Source organism: Trematosphaeria pertusa (genome assembly GCF_010094035.1).
Source record: "Trematosphaeria pertusa strain CBS 122368 unplaced genomic scaffold BU26scaffold_1, whole genome shotgun sequence".
Classification (NCBI taxonomy): Eukaryota; Fungi; Ascomycota; class Dothideomycetes; order Pleosporales; family Trematosphaeriaceae; genus Trematosphaeria; species Trematosphaeria pertusa.
In genome coordinates, this window is record NW_022987212.1 from 2,753,832 (window position 1) to 2,771,897 (window position 18,066).

Consider the following 18,066-nt stretch of genomic DNA (forward strand, 5'->3'; position numbering starts at 1 on the left):
CAAGTAATCTGTGAGAATGCGGGGTGCCTTGAGGCTGAGGAATGCTGGAGGTGGAATGCCTCCGGATGTTGTGAGGTCGAAAGAGAGTGCTGACCATAGTGGAGCAGGAGTCCTGCTCCGCCGACCGTTCGCATCTTTCAGCTCCCACAGCCTCGCAACCTTCTCTTTTGCCATCTCCTCATCGTGGCCTGCTCGCGTTTCACAGTCCGAGTGCAGACTAGATGCAAGCCTATCGGCACTCTCCGAGCCTTTCGACCTTTGCGGCCAGTGGCGTTAGGTTCTTCCGACGCCCCCAAATCACTCGCGAAATCTGATCGAACGGGCTCGTATTCATTTGTGTGCTGGGTGGGCTTGAGTGGTGGTGATGGGTGGAAGGTTTTCAGCCCCAGCGCCTCGCTGTCGCAGATTTAGAGTCGGCGCTAAGCTAAAATGAACTGGCGTTCTCGGCATCGCGGAGAAACGTAGGGCCGGATGACGCCTGGTTGCCTGAATCCCCGAGCGACGTCACCATCAACCTCCCGACCCATCATTATCCGAATGGGATGAATTGCTTCTTTCGTTCGGTTACGTAGTCCGAGAGACAACTGATGAAGAGGCGCAATGCCTCTTCCCAAGTCTCTACGACGCCAAACCGCCTCTTCGTCTGCGTCCCAAACACGCCGCAAGCCATGCCGCATCTGTCATAATCTCGATCCCCGTAGTCATCCGAGCTCTGTTTATCATACGGAATCTTCAAAGGAGGCTACTGCGAGCTTGACTCTAGTGTTGGACGCGTTAAGCTTGTCCAAGACCAAGGATCCCGCAGAGGGTGGATGCAGGTTCTGTGGAGTTTTGATCCACGCTCTAGACGCGTTCTTTGAGGGGTGGAGAGGATGTCGGCAGAGGATCAATGTCGACTTGAAAGAGAAGGGAAGTATCAAGGTTGGGATTGATGGGGACAAGTGGAAGGGCGAGCTCGTGGAGATCTATACAACTTCAGGTAGGACTTCCCCTCCAGGTCTGATAGCAACGAGCTTCTTCATATGCGCGATATCCACATTCGGAGCATTTCACCATGGCACTCTGAGTCTACCACTCGCCTGAATGCGACAGCCGTCTGACAACATCAGCATCCCGTGCTCCCTGGCCAACTCTTGGTACCGCACACCATATCCCGGCGAATGCAGGCTCGGATGACACTTTCGACTTTGCACGCCGATGTGTCCAGGACTGTTTGACGAACCCAAAGCATGTGGCTTGCAAACTGCCTTCCAAGTCTTCCATAGCTTCGCCCAAGCGCCTTCTCGATGTCGGACGCATTGCGGCCCCTATTCGCCTCATCGACACGCAAGGCAAATCTTTTCAATATGTTACACTCTCACATTGCTGGGGTAGTGGGCATACCCTCACAGCGACAAAGTCTAACTGGCAAAAGCTGGCTTCCAATATCCGCTTCGACGCTCTCCCGCCCTTGTTCCAAGATGCGATCATCATCACGCGCCAACTTGGCCTTCGTTACCTATGGATTGATTCACTCTGCATCATCCAAGACTCGGTGCGCGACTGGGAGACAGAATCTTCAAAAATGGGGGCCATTTACGAAAACAGCTACGTCACCATCTCAGCGACAAACTCCGGCGATGGCGGTGCGAGGTGCCTGGTAGACAGGTGGAAGCCTATCAAGATCGATTATGAGAACACAACAGGGAAAGCTTTCGTGATATGCGCGAGAAGGATGCTGGAACATCACCCCGACCTAAAGGAGGGACATCCAGCGAGGCCCATGGGCCCGCTAGCTACGCGAGCCTGGGTATTGCAAGAACATGTGCTGAGCACCAGAGTCTTGCACTACACGGCTACAGAGCTGCTCTTTGAATGCAAGACCTCGTATAGGTGCGAGTGTTTGCCATCACGGAAAGCATACCCGACCACACCAGCGCTCATACCAAAGGCTATCGCTAAGAAGAGCAAAACTCATGACCCTGTATGGGATGCGTGGCATCACATGGTCGAGCAGTACTCAAAACGCGATCTTACGGTTCCGGGCGACAAGCTTCCTGCCATATCCGGTATCGCAGCCAAGATCAAAGAGGCCACAGGCTCTTCGTATATCGCTGGAGTCTGGAAGGATAATCTGGCGGCAGATCTGCTATGGTCAGCTTCGCCAGCCTCGTCTTCCGACTCAAATCGCTACGCAATGGATGCATACCGGGCACCTAGCTTTTCTTGGACGAGCCTGAACGTCCCGGTGACGTATTATACCCCGGATGAAGAGGAGCGTGAAGCGTTCAGATCATCCATCATCCTGTTATCTTCCTCAATCTCGGCCACAGGGTTGAACCCTCTCGGAGCTGTCTCGCAAGCATCCCTCAAGCTACGTGGACCTACTGTTCATGCGCTTCTTTCAGCCTCTCAAAGGGATGGCATATGGGAGTATGCACTGTTGATCAAAGGCACCAGTGCGATTTCTATTTCGCCCGACTGCCTCCTCGTGGAGGAAGACATTACGGTCGATGCAAGCTGCGTTGGGAAAACAGTACGCAGAGCGCATGCACGCAATGAGCTATCGTCATTCAAAGCTCCAGTAATGTGCATCGGCATTGCACGCTACGATAGCTGGACCTCTGGGCTTGTGCTTGGTATTTCGAAACGAGGTGCTCCAATATGGGAAAGACTGGGCACTTTCGCAGCAGGGATTGAGGCCTTTCAGAAGGCTGACGAGACCACAACCCAAATCGCATAGACCCAATTGCTATTGCGGCTTCTGCATCTCTAGTCGTCATAATAGGCTGACGTGATACAGCGGGTCACGTGTGATCTCCCATTAGTGCCCATTGGTCAAACATGTTGAAACGCCGTGCAATATCGCCTGCCACTCCTTACCGCAGGCTGCCGATAATTCCACCATTCAATAAATTTCCTCGCTTTCAAGTTGTGGAGAAGGAGATTTCTCGTTTCCCTGGGTCAATAAACGCATGACAGAAATCTCCGAGATGTTCGCTGCCCGGCACGGGAAGATGTTTCATAGTCTATCCGTTATGTTTATAAGGGTTACATCTCGAGCTCGCAAATCTTTTCCCTTCACGAGCTTTTGAACAAGACTTCCGTTTCTATCACTCTTTCGCTGGTCGTTCTTTTCTTGTCATTCGTTTGTCTGATCTGGCTGCAACATGTTGCACTCGATTTTCATTATTTCGCTATTCGCGGCAGCAGCATCTGCGGCATTATCCGAGAGCAGCCTTGAAATTCACGTTGGCGCCCTCTCGCTCTCCGCGTCTTTCAACCCAATCAAGGAATCGTACTGGACAGGCTATCCGCACCATCGCCGTACCCCTTTCGCCGTTTCGCCTGACGGAAAGTCCGCATACCTCGCGTATCTCGATGCGAGCGAGACTGACGTCCATGTTCAGCAAGTAGATCCCTCGACCTTCGCAGCTGTTGGCGATGCAGTGTCAGTGACCGGAGGGAAGGAAGCCGGCGGTCTCGTCGCTCACGATGACGGCTTTGCTCTCCTCACTAATGAAGCCATGCCTTCTGGCACCTCGAACGCGCCTCCTGACAACACTCCCGTCCCGGTGCTATACCGCTTCACCTCTGGCGAGCAGACCTGGAGGACTTGGCTTGGTGGCCCGGGAGTGCACGAAAGCATGGGGCTTGCTGCATCACCCGACCTCAACGGCGACCTCGTGTACTCGGAAGCAGCGAAGACATATGGCGCTTACTTCGTCATTACTGCTTACACTGGCGATGCATCAGGTCACTTCGGAGACAACATTCAGTACGTCAACGATGACGGCACTCGGGAAGACATCACCGGCGCCACAAGCTCTGGCTTCGGCTGCTCTCACAATACCGGTATCGCCTTTGAGGCCGCAGACGAGGCTCCATTTGCAAGCATCTGCGCCGAAGACCAAGGAGCTGTTTGGCTTAATACGAAAACGCAGTACATGGACGGCGTCAAGATCTCCAACGAGAACGTCACCAACGGCGCCAGCAATGAAGCTATGGGCGGCATGAGCGGTTCCTACAGCGGCCTGGCACGGTTCATCGACAGCGACTCTTACATCTTCACCTGGGTATCGCGAGGAGCCAAGGACTTAACCACGAATGACTGGCTCGGCACTCCATACACCCACGCCATCAACCGCACCGTGAACCGTAATGTCGCCATCGCCCAATTCTCCGACAAGAACACCCTCGTTGGTGATGAGGCTACCTCCGAGCTCGTCGCCGACGGCGACTCCCAAGTAAACTGGATTACGACCGGCACTGCCGACTGCTCCAATGCACACGTAGCTGCATTCGACGGCACGAACGCGCTAGTCACTTGGGAGGAGATCGCTGAGCCGAGCTGCCCCTTCCTCTCTATGGGCTGCAAGGGTGCTTTCACGGGATCGTATTTCCAACTCGTTAATAACGGTGAGAAGGTTGGAGAACCCCTTAAGAGAATGGATGTCTTCGTTGCGGGTGACATGGTTACGATGAGTGATGGCAGGATTTGTTGGCCGTATGTGGATATGGATTGGACGCTCGATGGGCCGGTGATGAATCCTGCGAGTGTTACCAAGATGAGCTTTGCTTGTATGAATTTGGATGGGTCGGGGAACTCGAGTACGGCGGTTTCTTCGTCTGCAGCGGCGGCTTCATCGACTGGTGCTGCTTCTTCGGTTGCACAGTCGTCCGTTCAGGCTTCGCTCTCGTCCATTGAGGAGGTCGACGTCTCCACCGCCGCTCCCGTCACCGGCCAGAACCCCACCGCCACCGCACAAGTCCCCTCCGGTTCAGTCTCAACGCCAACACCTGCACCGCAGCCTGAGGCCTCGGATAGCGCGCTTCCAAGCTTTGTGCTTGTGAGCTCGGGAGCATCGATCTCGCTCCCAGTTTCGTCTGCTCCTGTCGCCAGTACAAGCGCTTCTGAGATTCCATCAGAGCCATCTGGAGCACCAGTGCTCCCTTCCGGCCCTCAGACTCCTGAGGTTTCTGCGGTGCCATCCGCTCCGAGCACCCTATACTCTATACCGGACACCCTTCCCACCACCGCCCCAGAACCCCCATCGGATACTGACGTCCCGGCCTTCCCCTCAGGCACTGGCTCCGGTATGCCACCCTTCCCCTTCCCATCCGGCGTCGCCTCCCCCTCCGGTTTCGATGGACACCACCATCACCACAGCCACCATCGGCCTTCCGGCGGCTTCGGCTATGCATGGCCGACTGGCTTTGGCGGACCTCGCCACGGCGTGTTCCCTGAGGCGTTTGGTGCGCGACCAACCGGCGGCTTTGGCTCTGGATTCGGGCGCGGGCCGTCGGGCTCGCAGCTTGGTACGGGCAGGACGCCGTGCACATTTGAGACGAGGATCAGGCCTACGGCTACGCCTGTTGGGCAGTAAGGGACGAAGGGCTCATGTGTGATGTCTGCCAGGGGTCTGACCATTACGTGCTCAGACGAACGACGTCCGGTTGTTTTCGAGTATTCTCTTCTTGTACATACTTTGATGCTTCTTCGACTCTTCTCCCAAAACCACCAATTCTTAGGCACCATGAAGTCTCACCAACCATTCACCCATACCACCTCCATCGAGCAATGTTACTAACCCAGCAACCCCACATACCTACATCGAGACCTTAAGCGTGAGCTTTGTGACTACGCATTTCGCTGATTAGTACAAGTTCCATTGCAGAACGCGTCTGCATTTCCCGAGGAGGCGCTCAAATCTCGTCGGCCGCGGGCCCCTGGTGCAATCTAGAAGGCCATGTTAGCAAGTCTCCCGCATATATGCCACAGCGTGAAACTCACGTTGAACGCGACGCCGACTAACGGGCATCTCAAACTGTTCCCATATCTTCCGACCGATCTGCACAACGAACGGCACTTCTCCCAGCACTCCACCGTCCAACGCCCACGGTGGAATAGGGTACTCGAGATTGACGTGGAACTGCTTTGCTCGAACCCGCGTAAGCGGCAACAAGATCTCTTCGAGGTAATCACTGCTTTCCGCGTCCGTGGGAGCCAGTCCCTGGATGCGCAGCTCTACTCTCAGGTCGGTAAGATTGTTCAGCGATGCGAGCAGGGTGCAGAAGTCTCGCCACTCGGCCGTAATGGGCGGCGGATACAAGCGGCCTTGCCCGTAGCGGAAGTGCACGGGGAAGTAGATGGAGAACCAGAGGCGGTGGAGCGAGCGGAATGTCGAACTCGGTAGGGAGGCAGATAGCGTGTGGAAGACAGCGGGAGATCGCATGTGCAGGGCGCTTTGTTGTAGGAGCGTCTCGGTGGCTTCGAAGTACCTGCGGGATGATGGGTCGTTAGATTTGCGCATATCTAGTGCACAGCACCCGTGAGCTACTTACACTCGTTGGCATGTCTGCAAGAACTGGAACGCGGGATCGCTGCTGGCTCGCGACTTCTTCACCAGTTCAGTGCAGTCCTCCTTTTCGTCATCCAAGAAGCTTCCACCAATGGAGCTCGGATCTAGATCAGCAGGCCTCATCCGGTCCATAGCCAAGCAGCCGTGGCTCCCGGCAAACTGGTCGTTGAGGTCGTAGTCGAACACGGCTTGGATGCTGCCGTCACGTTTGTGCGCGAGATGTATGACGGTTCTCGTGTCGCCGAGCGCGTATTCGTATATCATTAAGCGGATCTCGGGAGGGAGCTTCGAGAAGAAGGGACTTTGGAGTTGGTCGTGAACTGGAGCGGAGGAGGGGGTTGGGATAATTCGGAGGATTATGTGCACTGGGCGTGCTTTGAATGTCTCTGATACGGTCTCTGTGATGGTACCATGAGATGAAGTAGGGGTAGGAAGCGCTGTTTCTTCCAGGGTTCCATCGGGTATGCCGGGTGATGACGGAACTGCCGCTGAGATTGGGGGATCTTGCTGCGCTGGGATGTCGGCGCGTTGGCCATGTCTCCGCGCGCTAGAGCGTGTGGAGAGTCTGCGTAATCGTTGGTGGAGTTCCATACTAGCTTCTGTGTAATGGAGAGGCTGGGTCAAAGACGAAAGGGGCAGGAACAAACTTAACATCGGATCGTCATTTGTGCGGCACAGTCGAGAAACAACAGGTGCAGGGTTCCTGTAGGCACGTGCGAAGCGGGGTATCTCCCTCTGCCCATCCTGGAATTCCATTCAATGCCTTTCGACACAAGAGATTACGCTTGGAACGACTAAAAGAGTAAGTAGATACCTCAATATATCGTAGGCTTCCAAGAAGGCATTCAGGACAGATGCAGATTCACACCGTACTCTTCCCGGATTAAATGCGCTTGTGCGCCCCACCTACTTTGGTAGCTCTTTAGCTGTAGCATCGCGCCTACTCTACCTAGCCATTGTCCAGGCCGTTCTCAGTAATCAGGACTCGCTGTCACCAGCCGTCGTTTCAAGCACGACCCCAAGTCCTCTAATCCTCTGAATCCGCTCTTCATCACTTTCGGAAGGCGCACTGCATAGTTCGCACATCCTGGGATACCACACGTTATGAGAGAACTCTTCGAAAGTGCCGGCGTAGCTCTCCCACTCCCCTTCGACCTCTTCCAAGAGCGATTCGAGGAGGTCAATGTCTTCGCTCTCCACGTAGTAGATATCCTCCCTTTCCTTGGCGCTTGGTCGGGTGTAGAACCCTGGATCCTCTTCGTCCATCCGATAGCAGCATGTATGGGTGAGATTCAGCGCTCCAAAGGTGAGAACCCGCAGGACTGTTGGACCCAGCCACGAAAGCTGGCGATTCGCCGTTACTATGGCTCCAACAGGCTGCAGAATTAGTTCGCGTCTTCGATTTTCTCGATCTTCACTCAGGTGGTCCCGGGTCCTCCATGGCGTAGTGCAATTGCTCTTCTTAGCCAGGCATCCAATAACTCGGCAGCCACCGGCAGAGCAAGGACAGACACATGGATCGCAGGTGTCTCGAAGCAATATGTCCCCAATAAAAGGGCTATATGGAAGCGAGATACTCTCAACATCGTCCATGATAATTCCGCGGGCAAGTGCGTGAGCTATGGCATGAGCTGGCGTAGTATGTGCCCGAGGATGGATCCAGTCAAGGCTGGAACCCTTGGTCGCGAACCATTCCAAGAGCGATACCCGTTCTTCTGAAAGGGAATCGTTGGCGGCATGAGACCACAACGGGGAGATGCATGAATTCGCTGCGCAGATTTCTTGGAAACCTGCATTCCAAAGACAATTGGCTCCAATCCGGGAGAGAAAAAGCGTACGGTAAGGCCGAGTGCGTTCCTTCGGGTTGCGTATTGGGGCTTGGAGCATACTTTTCGCTAGACCGACGGCGATGTAATCGAAGATCTCGTGCTGTACTTGCGTCCTAAAGCTCCTCTGACATCTGCAAGCAAGTGACCACGAGTTTTGGGAGACCGACACATTTTGATGTAGTAAGATCCGGACCGATTCTTCGTTCCCGCAGCCTATTGCGTCATGCAGAAGAAATTCCCCACCTCGTTCTAATCCCTTTAGGCTTCCTGGTATGCATGATAGGAGTAACCTAAGCCCGGATGGCCAGGAAACGGCATAGTATAAGGCCTGCTGGAATCCAGGATTTGTGTGGAATTGTGGTGGTTGGCCAAGTCCAAGTAAATGTGAGAGGTCACGTTCGGACCTCTGAAGAACCGCCAGGACTAATGGGGAGCCTGCTTCGAAAGCTACAAGATGTCATTCATGGAGCACATGAGGAGATATTCTATACGTACTGGATAGATATCCATCAAGCGTGAGTAGTTCATGAGCGGCATCATAAAGTTCCTGCGATCGAAAAGGCAGATCGGGAACGCTCCAACTACCTCCTCTTCGTATAAGCTGGGAGTAGATTAAAACAGCGTCCCCGTATCTGGGTCCCATGCGTGGTGGGAAAAGGATAGACTGCATCGAGCAGATATTGGCTCTGGAGGCAAGTTGAGCCGAATAAATGTCAATAACCGCGGAACACTCACATTCCAACATCGTCCCGTCCGGTGCAGGGTATCTGCTCTTTATCCAGTTCATCAACGAAGGCAAGTAAGGCGTCCGTATTGAGGACCTCCATGTGGAAAAGTGTAAGTGCTACAGGTAAAGCAATCTACGAATGCTGAGCCTTCCAGACTTGTAGGAATGGAGGTAGCAAACTTACGGTATATATACCGCTCCCCTCTTCGAGGACATCGGTCGGACCGGCCCGATGCTGTCGAAAACTTTCTTTGACCTCAGACAACGCTTGAAAAAGCAAAGCTGCCCACTGCACTTTCGAGCTGTTCGAACCATAATACAAGCTCACCGTTCTCTGTAGATCGATAAACGGTTTGAACCCAGGAGAGTTGTGGGGAACAACAGCCCGATACGACAGCACTGGGGATATCGTCGCCCAGCCAGACCTCCTGGCATAAAGCCACCCTGCCTTAACGCAGTACCCCCATGCACTTGTCAACGCAACTTGGAAGCCAGCTTCCACAGTACGGGAAAAGTCAGCCTGAGAGAAGTACCGGCAGGAAGGTAAATGGTCCGAGGACTCTTGCGTTATTACAGGAAACTGGAAGGGGCCCCAGCCCCAGATTCTGCATTCTTGGCGCTTGCGAAGGTATAGATGACAATTGCATATGGGTATAGAGGAGTCCGAAATCGATCGGCGGTGTTTCCGCAGAACTTGCGGAAAAGGGCGAGAAAGTTCCTCCGTGCTTTCCGTTGCACGAGCAAGCTGTCGGAGAGCGGCATTGCCATTATCGGGTATCTTGAGAGTATTAGTCGTAACATTCATACATATAAGTAAGCCAGCACTGTTGAAAACGAGATACGTACAAGCATATCGAGCTTCCGCTCTAATACGGCGAACCGCAACAACAGTGCAACGGACTGATCAAGTCCTGCGTGCTGAGCAGCTGACAAGTTCTGCACGCCATCATGAATTGACTCTAGCAGCATCGATTGGGCGTTTAACCCGTGTTCAAAGAGTTCGCTCCGGGCCATCAACGCGTTTGAAGTGGTGGCCAGGACGTCCAAGTTTCGCTGTCCCACACTGATTCCAAGAACATTGAGAGCAAGTATAAGATTAGCCTGTAGCCGGTCGAGCGTCCTTTGCAACCCGAGCAAAGTATCTCGCTTGAAAGGCCACAAAAGCCTCTTTCTCACAAGCTTCGCTTTGTCTCGAAGATCGTCCGGCATTGTGGTATATCCGCATCGATTGGCTTCCTTTTGGAGGCAACCAAGAGCGTCTCGCGCGGTTTCCATGGCGTTTTGGAACTGGATCAGTGCTTCATCGTCGCCGACCTGGACCGTATTCTTGACCGAATCTAACGCTCTCAGGATCCGCTCTAGACTTTCAACACGGCGTACAACAGCGTTGATGTCATCGTGGAAGCTTCGAAACTGCGCGTAATATCGGGCCAGGGCCTGGCAGACCTGGATCCCAAGGGAGGTGATGCCGACAGCGGTACCAGCAACGGAAAACGGGTCCATCCTCGTTGAGACATCAGGATAAGTGAGGAGGCTGCAGGTTGGAAGCTGGAATGGAAGACCCGACGTGATAAGGAAACGTAAAAGAGGCGGGGGCTGAGCATCGAAGTCCTTCTTGTTCAGCGAATAGCGGCACAAGAAGCATGGCCGCCGCAAGGCTGAAGTCAGCCACGGGAAACGCCTTACCAAAGGAGTCGGAAGGTTCCGAATATACAGCCTCGTCTCGTTGTGACATGAAGAAAGCCTAGTTAACTGCACGAAGAAGCGAGTATTTTTGGGAGTCTCAAGGGGTATAGATAGAATCATTTTTCCTCCTGTCATATCTCATCTTCTCTCTGGCAGTTCGGTAGCTGGTTGTTGTCCCTGTTGTGGATATTGCTGGCCCAGTGCTGGGTATTGCTGCTGCGACAGAACTGGATATTGACGTGCTTGCCCATACTGCGGATACTGCTGCTGCCCTTGCTGCGGCCAGCCATAAAGTGGCTGCGCATAATCCGAAGGCGGCAAGCCAGCAGGCATCTCCGCCGTATTCCCTTTCGTCGGTAGCTCGTGCCCAATATACTGTACGCTGTGATCCAGCTCAGCTGGTCCCGTGGGCCCTGCCATTTGTGGCAGCGCTGCGGGTGCGGTCGCTGCTGCTGCTGCTGCTTGCTCTCTCTTACTTCTTCGTCCAAGGAAGAAAGATAGCGCAATGAGACCCGCTATTAGACCTACGCCTAGCGGCACACCAACGCCTATCCCGACTTTGGCACCAGTCGAAAGACCACCTCCTCCTCCGCCATTATCGTTGTTATTGTTATTTGAGCTGGAATCGCTCGTCGTTTGTGCGGGGTTCGTCGCTGGACTGTTGCTCGCCGTCCCTGTAACGCCCCGGGTTGTAGTCGCGAGAGTGGAGGAAAAGAAGGCGGTTTCCGTCTCCGGGATGCCGGTCCCGGGGAAGCCAGTCTCGAACTGGCGCTCAACGATGCTCGGCGGCGCATCGATCTTCGCTAGGGCGCGCAGCTCTCTGACTGCGCCGGCGGGCGCTTGCACGATCTCGAGCGGGTATCCGACAGCTACGTGCAGATCATTAGTGTCTGTAGGGAGGTCAGAGCAAAGGATGTGTCTCTACCTAAACACAGCGATGATAAATAGCCGTGCGCCTGCGTTCGTGATGCGTCGTCGCAAGCATCTTGGATACAGTCGACTAAACGAGGGAGATAGTTCCCGTCCGAGCAGGCGCAGGCGTAGTCGGTCGATTTGCACTTCGTCTTGGTTGTCGCTACACATACTCGCTTCAAACCGCATTAGACCGTGAGCATTGGGAAGTCCGGGGAGAACGTACCGCGCACCCAGGCAGCGATTGTGCCGCCACGTCCCCAATCGCTATAAGTCCTAGGAACAGCCGCACGCGTATTCTAAAGCTCTTCATGCTGAACAGCAATGCATAGGAAATTTACAAACCAAGAACCAAGAACGAGGAAAAGGCAGGCTCAACCGCTACTGTATCGTGGGGTTTACAAGGGTGTATTTAAATTCGCATCTCCTGGCGGCTCGCAACGCTGTCTGGTTCCTGAGCCCCCATGTCGATCGCGGAGCAACAGGCGATTTGTTTGAGGAACTAATGCGGAATACGAAGAGAAACCCGGACTGAGACTTGGAGCCAAGACAAAGACACGAGGAGGCGCGAAGGCTGCGCGGCTGATCGCGATTTTGTGGCTGCCTTTTGGAAATTTGCAAATAGACTGGGCTGTTAATTTTGGGGGTTGATGGGATGGGGCATGCTTGATGCAGTACTCAATGAATGACAGCGCGTTATTTGACTGAAGAAATGTGTGAGCGGGCGTGCAAACACGAGACGAGTGGAAGGGTTGACGGCGCTTAGTCAGCTGGGCAGTAGCGAAGGCGAGTTTCACATGGAAAACTTCGATGGAACGCAAATCCACCTTTCGAAACCGTAGCATAGAGTCCTCAACTCTGACTCCGCTTCGTCACACGGAATGTTCTGCCTGCAATGGTCCCATGTCACTTTGCTTTTCATACGATCTACGTGGGAATCTCGAATAGCCACAGTAGGCTTTGCGCTTTTGTCCCCCTACAGGGCACCATGAATTTGTGATATGAGCGGTCAAGAGTCGGCGAAGTGTGCTGTTCATCCTGGAAGACCCAGACGGTTCGTATAAATGTTCCTCGTCTGGTCTGGCGATGCTCTTATACTGATCAGTAGTAGACATCAACACTCGTATAGCCCTATCAATTTGGACACTCCCAGATGGTTAGACTATCGAATGATGGTCACCAAAATCCTGGGCAACGAAGGATCAATTTCCATAGTGGCGTTCCTGCAAGCCCTGGAGGGCTGAAGCACTTAGTAATGTGCACGAGTCATGTGAACCTTAGTCGCGTCTCCCAGAACGGCTCTCTTGCGTTCTACGCTCAGCAAAACGTGCAGCAATGCCGCCAGTCCGGACAGCGAAGAAGAACAACGCAACCATCAATGGCCGACTTTCTACGTTTTTCGGGAAAGTCACCATGGACGAAGCCTTAACGCGCGCCAGCAGAGTAGTACCAAAGCAGCTCCCGCCGAACGCGTGGTGGGTCATCGACGCAGGAAGCACTTCTTCTGTCGACCCTCCTCCTGTAAAGGGCTCCCCTGTAGAGAGTACGCCTGCGGGGGGTTCTCCTGGAGAAAGGTCTCCGGCAACGCCCACCGCTACTGCTCCCGTAGTCGCTCTGACTCCTCCTGCTCCCCCAGTTGTTCTAACTCCTCCTGCCACACCGCCAAAGAAGAAACTCCCATGACGTGTGGTTAAAGCAGAAAAGCTTGCAATCTTCGAGGGCCGCGACAGTTGGGATGACAGGTACCATGAGGAAATCGGCACCTCCACCAGGCACATCCATTTTAAATTCTTCAACTTGAAGGAGTACGCAGATATCCCCTTCCTTGCCCTCACAACACCGACATCTAAGATACATGCTATCTATACTGACACGCGCAACTTTGCGCAATTGATCACATTGACGACATCCTGCTCATGGGGCCCCGCGTCTGCAAAGGCCTCACAGAGTTTATCTTCCACTACACCGACCCCGACCGCGAGAAGCCTATGGCCTGCCACTCTCTGACCGCTGACGCCGTTATCCGCCTAGCCAAGGCATGTCCCAATCTTAAGAAGGTCCTGCTACAGGGCACATGCCGCCTTGGTGACGACGTCTTGCTCACCTTCTTTAAAAACTGCGCCAATCTTACCTTCCTGGAGATCACCGGCTCGCATTACACCTCTGGACGCGCTCTCAGTGAGCTGTGCGAGCACGACAACTGGGTCCCGAAATTGAAGAAGCTGCGGCTGGACGATGATAACATCAGGAAGCCTTTCATGAAGGCGATGCGAGACTTGACCAAGCAGAGACAAGCGACCGTAGTCGAGCTCGTTAGAACATCGGAGTACAAAAAGTGGGGCGATTTCTATCTGGAGATGGATCACGACAGTTACATACAGGAATGGACAGAAGCAGCCTTAGGGCTTCGGCCGCCCAAAGTATGGAGGGGAACCGCCGGATTGGTGGTAGGGATTGCTCCTGCCCCTGGGCCAGGGAAGCCGTGCATGAATGGAGCGACTACACTTTCTGGCGCATTATTCTGATCCTTCTCGAGATATCGCATGAGTCGGCTCACCATTGCGGTGACTTTGATTGGCGCCCGCGCCGAACGGTAAGCCGCATCCGCGGGTGGGTCGATCAGCCCACGCCTGCACCACACCTCAGCGCATACACACCATACTCCCACATATGTGCGCAATGTTACCTCCCGATAAAAAGTTTCGCCTGGCCTCGCTGTTATGCCGGGCATCAGAACTGCTCTCTTCGTCGCCCTCCAAGCCATAGCCCTCGCAATCTTCCTACAGCGAGCTTCTAAAATGACCACAACCGCACCCACGCCCGACAAGCCGTGGGCTGATGCGCCTTGCCCGTTGGTAAAGACGCCACAGTTTGCGACGAAGAAGGTTGGTGTACCCATTGCACACGAGCAAGAGCTCCAATTGCTAAGACAGCGCCGTTAGACCGATATCTTCACGCTGGGTGCAACGCACATGGCGCATATCCACAATGCGATTCTCCGCGGCTACAACTCGATATACCAGCAAGCTCCTCACGTAACGCACGAGGACAAGCCCGAATTCATCGGCTACGCGCAAGCGTGGTTTCGCTTCGTCAAGAGCCACCATGACGACGAGGAGCTGGAGCTGTTTCCCAAGGTAGAGGAGGTTCTCGGCACGAAGGGCATTTGGGACGAGACACACAAGGAGCATGGTAAGCACCACCTCTCGCATTCTCTCCGCTCCCGCATGCTGACCCCGGCGTGTAGAGTCCTTCCTCGCTGGCCTGTCGCAGTTCAACGACTACCTCTCCCAGCTCCCCGAGCCCTTCGACTTCAACGGAACCGAACTACGCCGCATCATGTCCTCTTTCCAAGACGCCTTTAATCATCATTTCCACTCCGAAATCTCTACCATTGCAGCATTCGCCGACTTGCCATCCGCACCGACGCCCTCGTCACCGGAGGCCGACCGCGCGGCCGCAATATTCAAGGCATGGGGGAAGAAAACAGTGACGAAAGCGGGATATACGGACGTTGTGCCGTTCTTTCTGTTGAACTTGGATACAACGTATGAGGATGGGACGTGGGCGACGTGGCCGCCTATGCCAGCACCCATTAGGTGGGGTCTAGTGAATATTGCAGGGGCGTATCATTGGGGTTGGTGGAAGTTTGCGAGCTGCGATTCCGCAGGAAAGCCGAGGGCGCTGTACGCGCTGCAGTTTCCAGAGAACAAGTGACGGCATAGATAACAAGCAGAGCGATTGAGGTTTGGCCTTCGATGTTGTCTTAGCACTTACGATCATATTAGGTTTATTAATCGAGCACTCGTCAATCGGAAGGAGGGAATATGTCCTATTATTGGGATAGGGTATGCTAGCTGACTCCCTCATCTTACGCTACGCAAGTGCGCTTCCAACCCAAGCATTGTAATCCGCATTCCCACTTCTCGGACTAGACATCAAAGCTCTGCTACTTCCCTGCACCGCGGCGGCACCATTCCTACCGATAGTGACTATAACCGCCCCATTTTGAACGTTGAAAGGCTGCGAGGAATGGTTGAGGCCCGTCTTGGTGGCTTGGAAGCTCGTCGGGGGTTTACCGCCACTCTGTACGCTGACGGTAGCAGGAAGCGACTTGATCAGCGCTGTAAAGAAGACCTTATCCTGGAGACACATGCTTAGGGATAATTCGTCTGCCAGTTTTGCAGTATCTAGGCGCATGCTACTGGCAGCTTCAAATCCTACCATGTTGCCCGATATATAGGATGTTATCCTACAAAAGCAGAAGGTGATCGTGATCCTTTTGCTCCTGATATACCACGATGATGTCGAGGCCGTGGTCGAGCGCCACGGGCACGTTAAATGTGTGATCGCGCGATTTTGAACACTATCAAAAGCTGGAATGATGGCATAGGATACAAAGGGCATAGAGACGCGTATTATAAGCGTCTGACAGAGTAAGTTGCTAAGATTCAGACTGAACAGAGATCAGAAAGCTGCCAGCAGCGCCACAAACTATGGAAGAAATCGATAACAGCTCAGAACAGATTAAGCCCAGAGGCCACAGCGCCCCTCCCAACATGAAAAGCACAAAGCCAATGAAAGAAAAACCCCGTACTCGCACGTCTCCACCTAACCCATACAAGCAAGCTATGCCTCCCCCCTAGGCGTTACCACTCGCAGTGGGCAACAGGATGGCACCATAACCCTTCGTTATAAAGCCTATAGTTTGGCGCGCCACTTTTGTAGTAGCACGTCGTCGTTCCCGACGAGCCTGCGTCCTTCAACGACTCTCCAAAGCAGCGTATATCTTCCTCCCGACCCTCGCATTTCAGGATCCCAGCACCATTGCCATCGTTGAAATATCTGCATGTGCGTGTGGCTGGACCATCCTGTGTTCCAGAAAGCAGCAGCATCTTAAACGTCCCATGAGGCCAAGGAGGATTGTCCATGTCGTCCTCATGGCCTTCAACTGGCCACGTTCGTGTGGTATCTACGAGGAGCGCGGGACCGCAACCATCTGCGGCCTGTCCGTAGTCTGTGGGAAAGAAGGCCCAGGCGTAATAGTCATCCCCGCTTTCCATTACTCTCCTTAACAAGATGGACAAGGCCTTGGTCTTAGGTGGAGGGGGTGGAGGAGGGGGCTCTGGTACGGAAGATGATGAAGGCGCGGGAGGCGGTGGCGGTGTGGAGGTAGGAACAGGAGAGGGGGCCGACGTTTCTGGTGGAGGAGAAGACGAAGGTGGCAGAGCTGATGATGATTCCTGCTCTAGTGTCGAGGAAACTCCAGTTGTGCTTTGGCCAGTCGAAGGCGGAGGGGTGGATGTCGATTCTTGCTCTGGTGTTGATGCAACATCGGTTGTGCTTTCGCCAGCCGGAGTGTCGGTCGCACCTGCGGAAACTGTCGTAGGTGTTGAAGCAACACTATCCGTGGTGGAGGCAGATGGTACAACAGTCTTTCCTGCGCAGGACGCAATGTCACTTTCGTGGATATCCGTCGTGGCTGAGTCCATCAGAGCAAGTACGCATTGCTGCTTCTCGAACCAGTACTCAGGTTCGGGGTGGTCGAATCTTCCCGTTTCCACGGCGCTAGCTGTGATGTCCGTGACAGACGTCACTCCAGCTCCGGAACAAGCGGACGTTGTCGAGCATTCGGTGGTGAAGAAGGTTGTCTGAGAACCTGAGACGAAGTTGGTCCCCTTACAGCTAGGTATGACGGTTTGGGTGCATGTGCTCGTGATACCCGTTTCCCTTGTGACACCAGCTCCAGAACACATGCTGGTAGTAGTGCAGGATGTGATCGAAGTCTGCGTTACGGTACCTGACACGTAATGGGTGATATCGCAGCTTGGGACAGCCGTGGCACTACATGAGGAACTTGATGACGAAGGTTCTGACGTTGACTTAGATTCCTCGCGCCCCGACGGCGTCGGCTCATCGGGTGGGTTGGGGTCGGGTGCTGCCGGGAAGCTCGCCGGGTTCGGGAACGTGCCAAAGTTCAGGCCAGACGGTAGCTTTCCTTTGACGATAGGAAAAGTAATGTGGCATGCAGCATCCACGACTGTATTTATAGCCTTGCTTGCGACGTCGACAACAGCGCCAACGAGCCCTTTTGCTCTAGGCTTGGGTAAAGGGTTGCATTTGTCCGAGGGTAGTTCCATTTTGACGAACGGTATTTCAGGAAGGCCCGGCTTATTGACACGGATGACGGGGAAGAGGCTCAGATCCGTCACTTCTGGGATATGAACATCGGTATTAGTGACTAGCGTCTCAAGGACGAAATCCGTTGGCGTGATACAGCCTAGAAGGTTTGCATCAGTGCAGAAGAGATCGAAGACGGGCGCTGGCTGCGTTGCGGTCGTGGGAGTATGAAGCCAGAAGGAAGAAAGCAACCCGTCGACATTTCCCATAGATGGAGTTAACCCTGTGGTAGTGGGACGAGGTCCACCTGTAGATGGATCCGGTGTTGTTACATCGGAATGATTACTCAGGCTCTGCTGGGGGCTCGATGGTTGCAAACCAGCTGGTGCAGAAATGGAATCCGTCGTCATGGCCACCGGTGTCGAGAAATTGTAAGAGGAAGTGGCTGTGG

The 18,066-nt window shown here is 54.0% G+C and overlaps 6 protein-coding genes across 6 annotated transcripts; 4 read left to right on the forward strand and 2 right to left on the reverse strand.

The window, feature by feature from the left end:
* Window positions 1-519: 519 nt before the first annotated feature.
* BU26DRAFT_24149 (HET-domain-containing protein) lies at window positions 520-2,936 on the forward strand. Its single transcript, XM_033821022.1, has 2 exons — window positions 520-979; window positions 1,110-2,936. Exons 1-2 carry the CDS (start codon window positions 601-603, stop codon window positions 2,720-2,722), a joined length of 1,992 nt encoding a protein of 663 aa, XP_033691552.1. The 5' UTR covers window positions 520-600; the 3' UTR covers window positions 2,723-2,936.
* A 213-nt stretch (window positions 2,937-3,149) lies between these two features.
* On the forward strand, window positions 3,150-13,178 carry BU26DRAFT_526916 (uncharacterized protein; the record flags this gene model as incomplete). The annotated part of the gene is made up of 2 exons (XM_033830733.1): window positions 3,150-4,657; window positions 12,938-13,178. The coding sequence occupies 2 exons, from the start codon at window positions 3,150-3,152 to the stop codon at window positions 13,176-13,178; spliced, it is 1,749 nt and encodes a 582-aa protein (XP_033691553.1).
* Window positions 13,179-13,381: 203 nt separating this feature from the next.
* On the forward strand, window positions 13,382-13,870 carry BU26DRAFT_388931 (uncharacterized protein; the record flags this gene model as incomplete). The annotated part of the gene is made up of 1 exon (XM_033822676.1): window positions 13,382-13,870. A coding segment is annotated over one exon (489 nt), but the record flags the coding sequence as incomplete, so codon positions are not given.
* Window positions 13,871-14,118: 248 nt separating this feature from the next.
* BU26DRAFT_24232 (uncharacterized protein) lies at window positions 14,119-15,292 on the forward strand. The gene is made up of 3 exons (XM_033821035.1): window positions 14,119-14,380; window positions 14,438-14,687; window positions 14,743-15,292. The coding sequence occupies exons 1-3, from the start codon at window positions 14,216-14,218 to the stop codon at window positions 15,210-15,212; spliced, it is 885 nt and encodes a 294-aa protein (XP_033691555.1). The 5' UTR covers window positions 14,119-14,215; the 3' UTR covers window positions 15,213-15,292.
* A 79-nt stretch (window positions 15,293-15,371) lies between these two features.
* On the reverse strand, window positions 15,372-15,722 carry BU26DRAFT_558003 (glycoside hydrolase family 71 protein; the record flags this gene model as incomplete). Its single annotated transcript, XM_033832520.1, has 1 exon — window positions 15,372-15,722. The coding sequence occupies one exon, from the start codon at window positions 15,720-15,722 to the stop codon at window positions 15,372-15,374; it is 351 nt and encodes a 116-aa protein (XP_033691556.1).
* Window positions 15,723-16,091: 369 nt separating this feature from the next.
* On the reverse strand, window positions 16,092-16,585 carry BU26DRAFT_513364 (uncharacterized protein). Its single transcript, XM_033827605.1, has one exon. It carries the CDS (start codon window positions 16,556-16,558, stop codon window positions 16,145-16,147), a length of 414 nt encoding a protein of 137 aa, XP_033691557.1. The 5' UTR covers window positions 16,559-16,585; the 3' UTR covers window positions 16,092-16,144.
* Window positions 16,586-18,066: the final 1,481 nt, after the last annotated feature.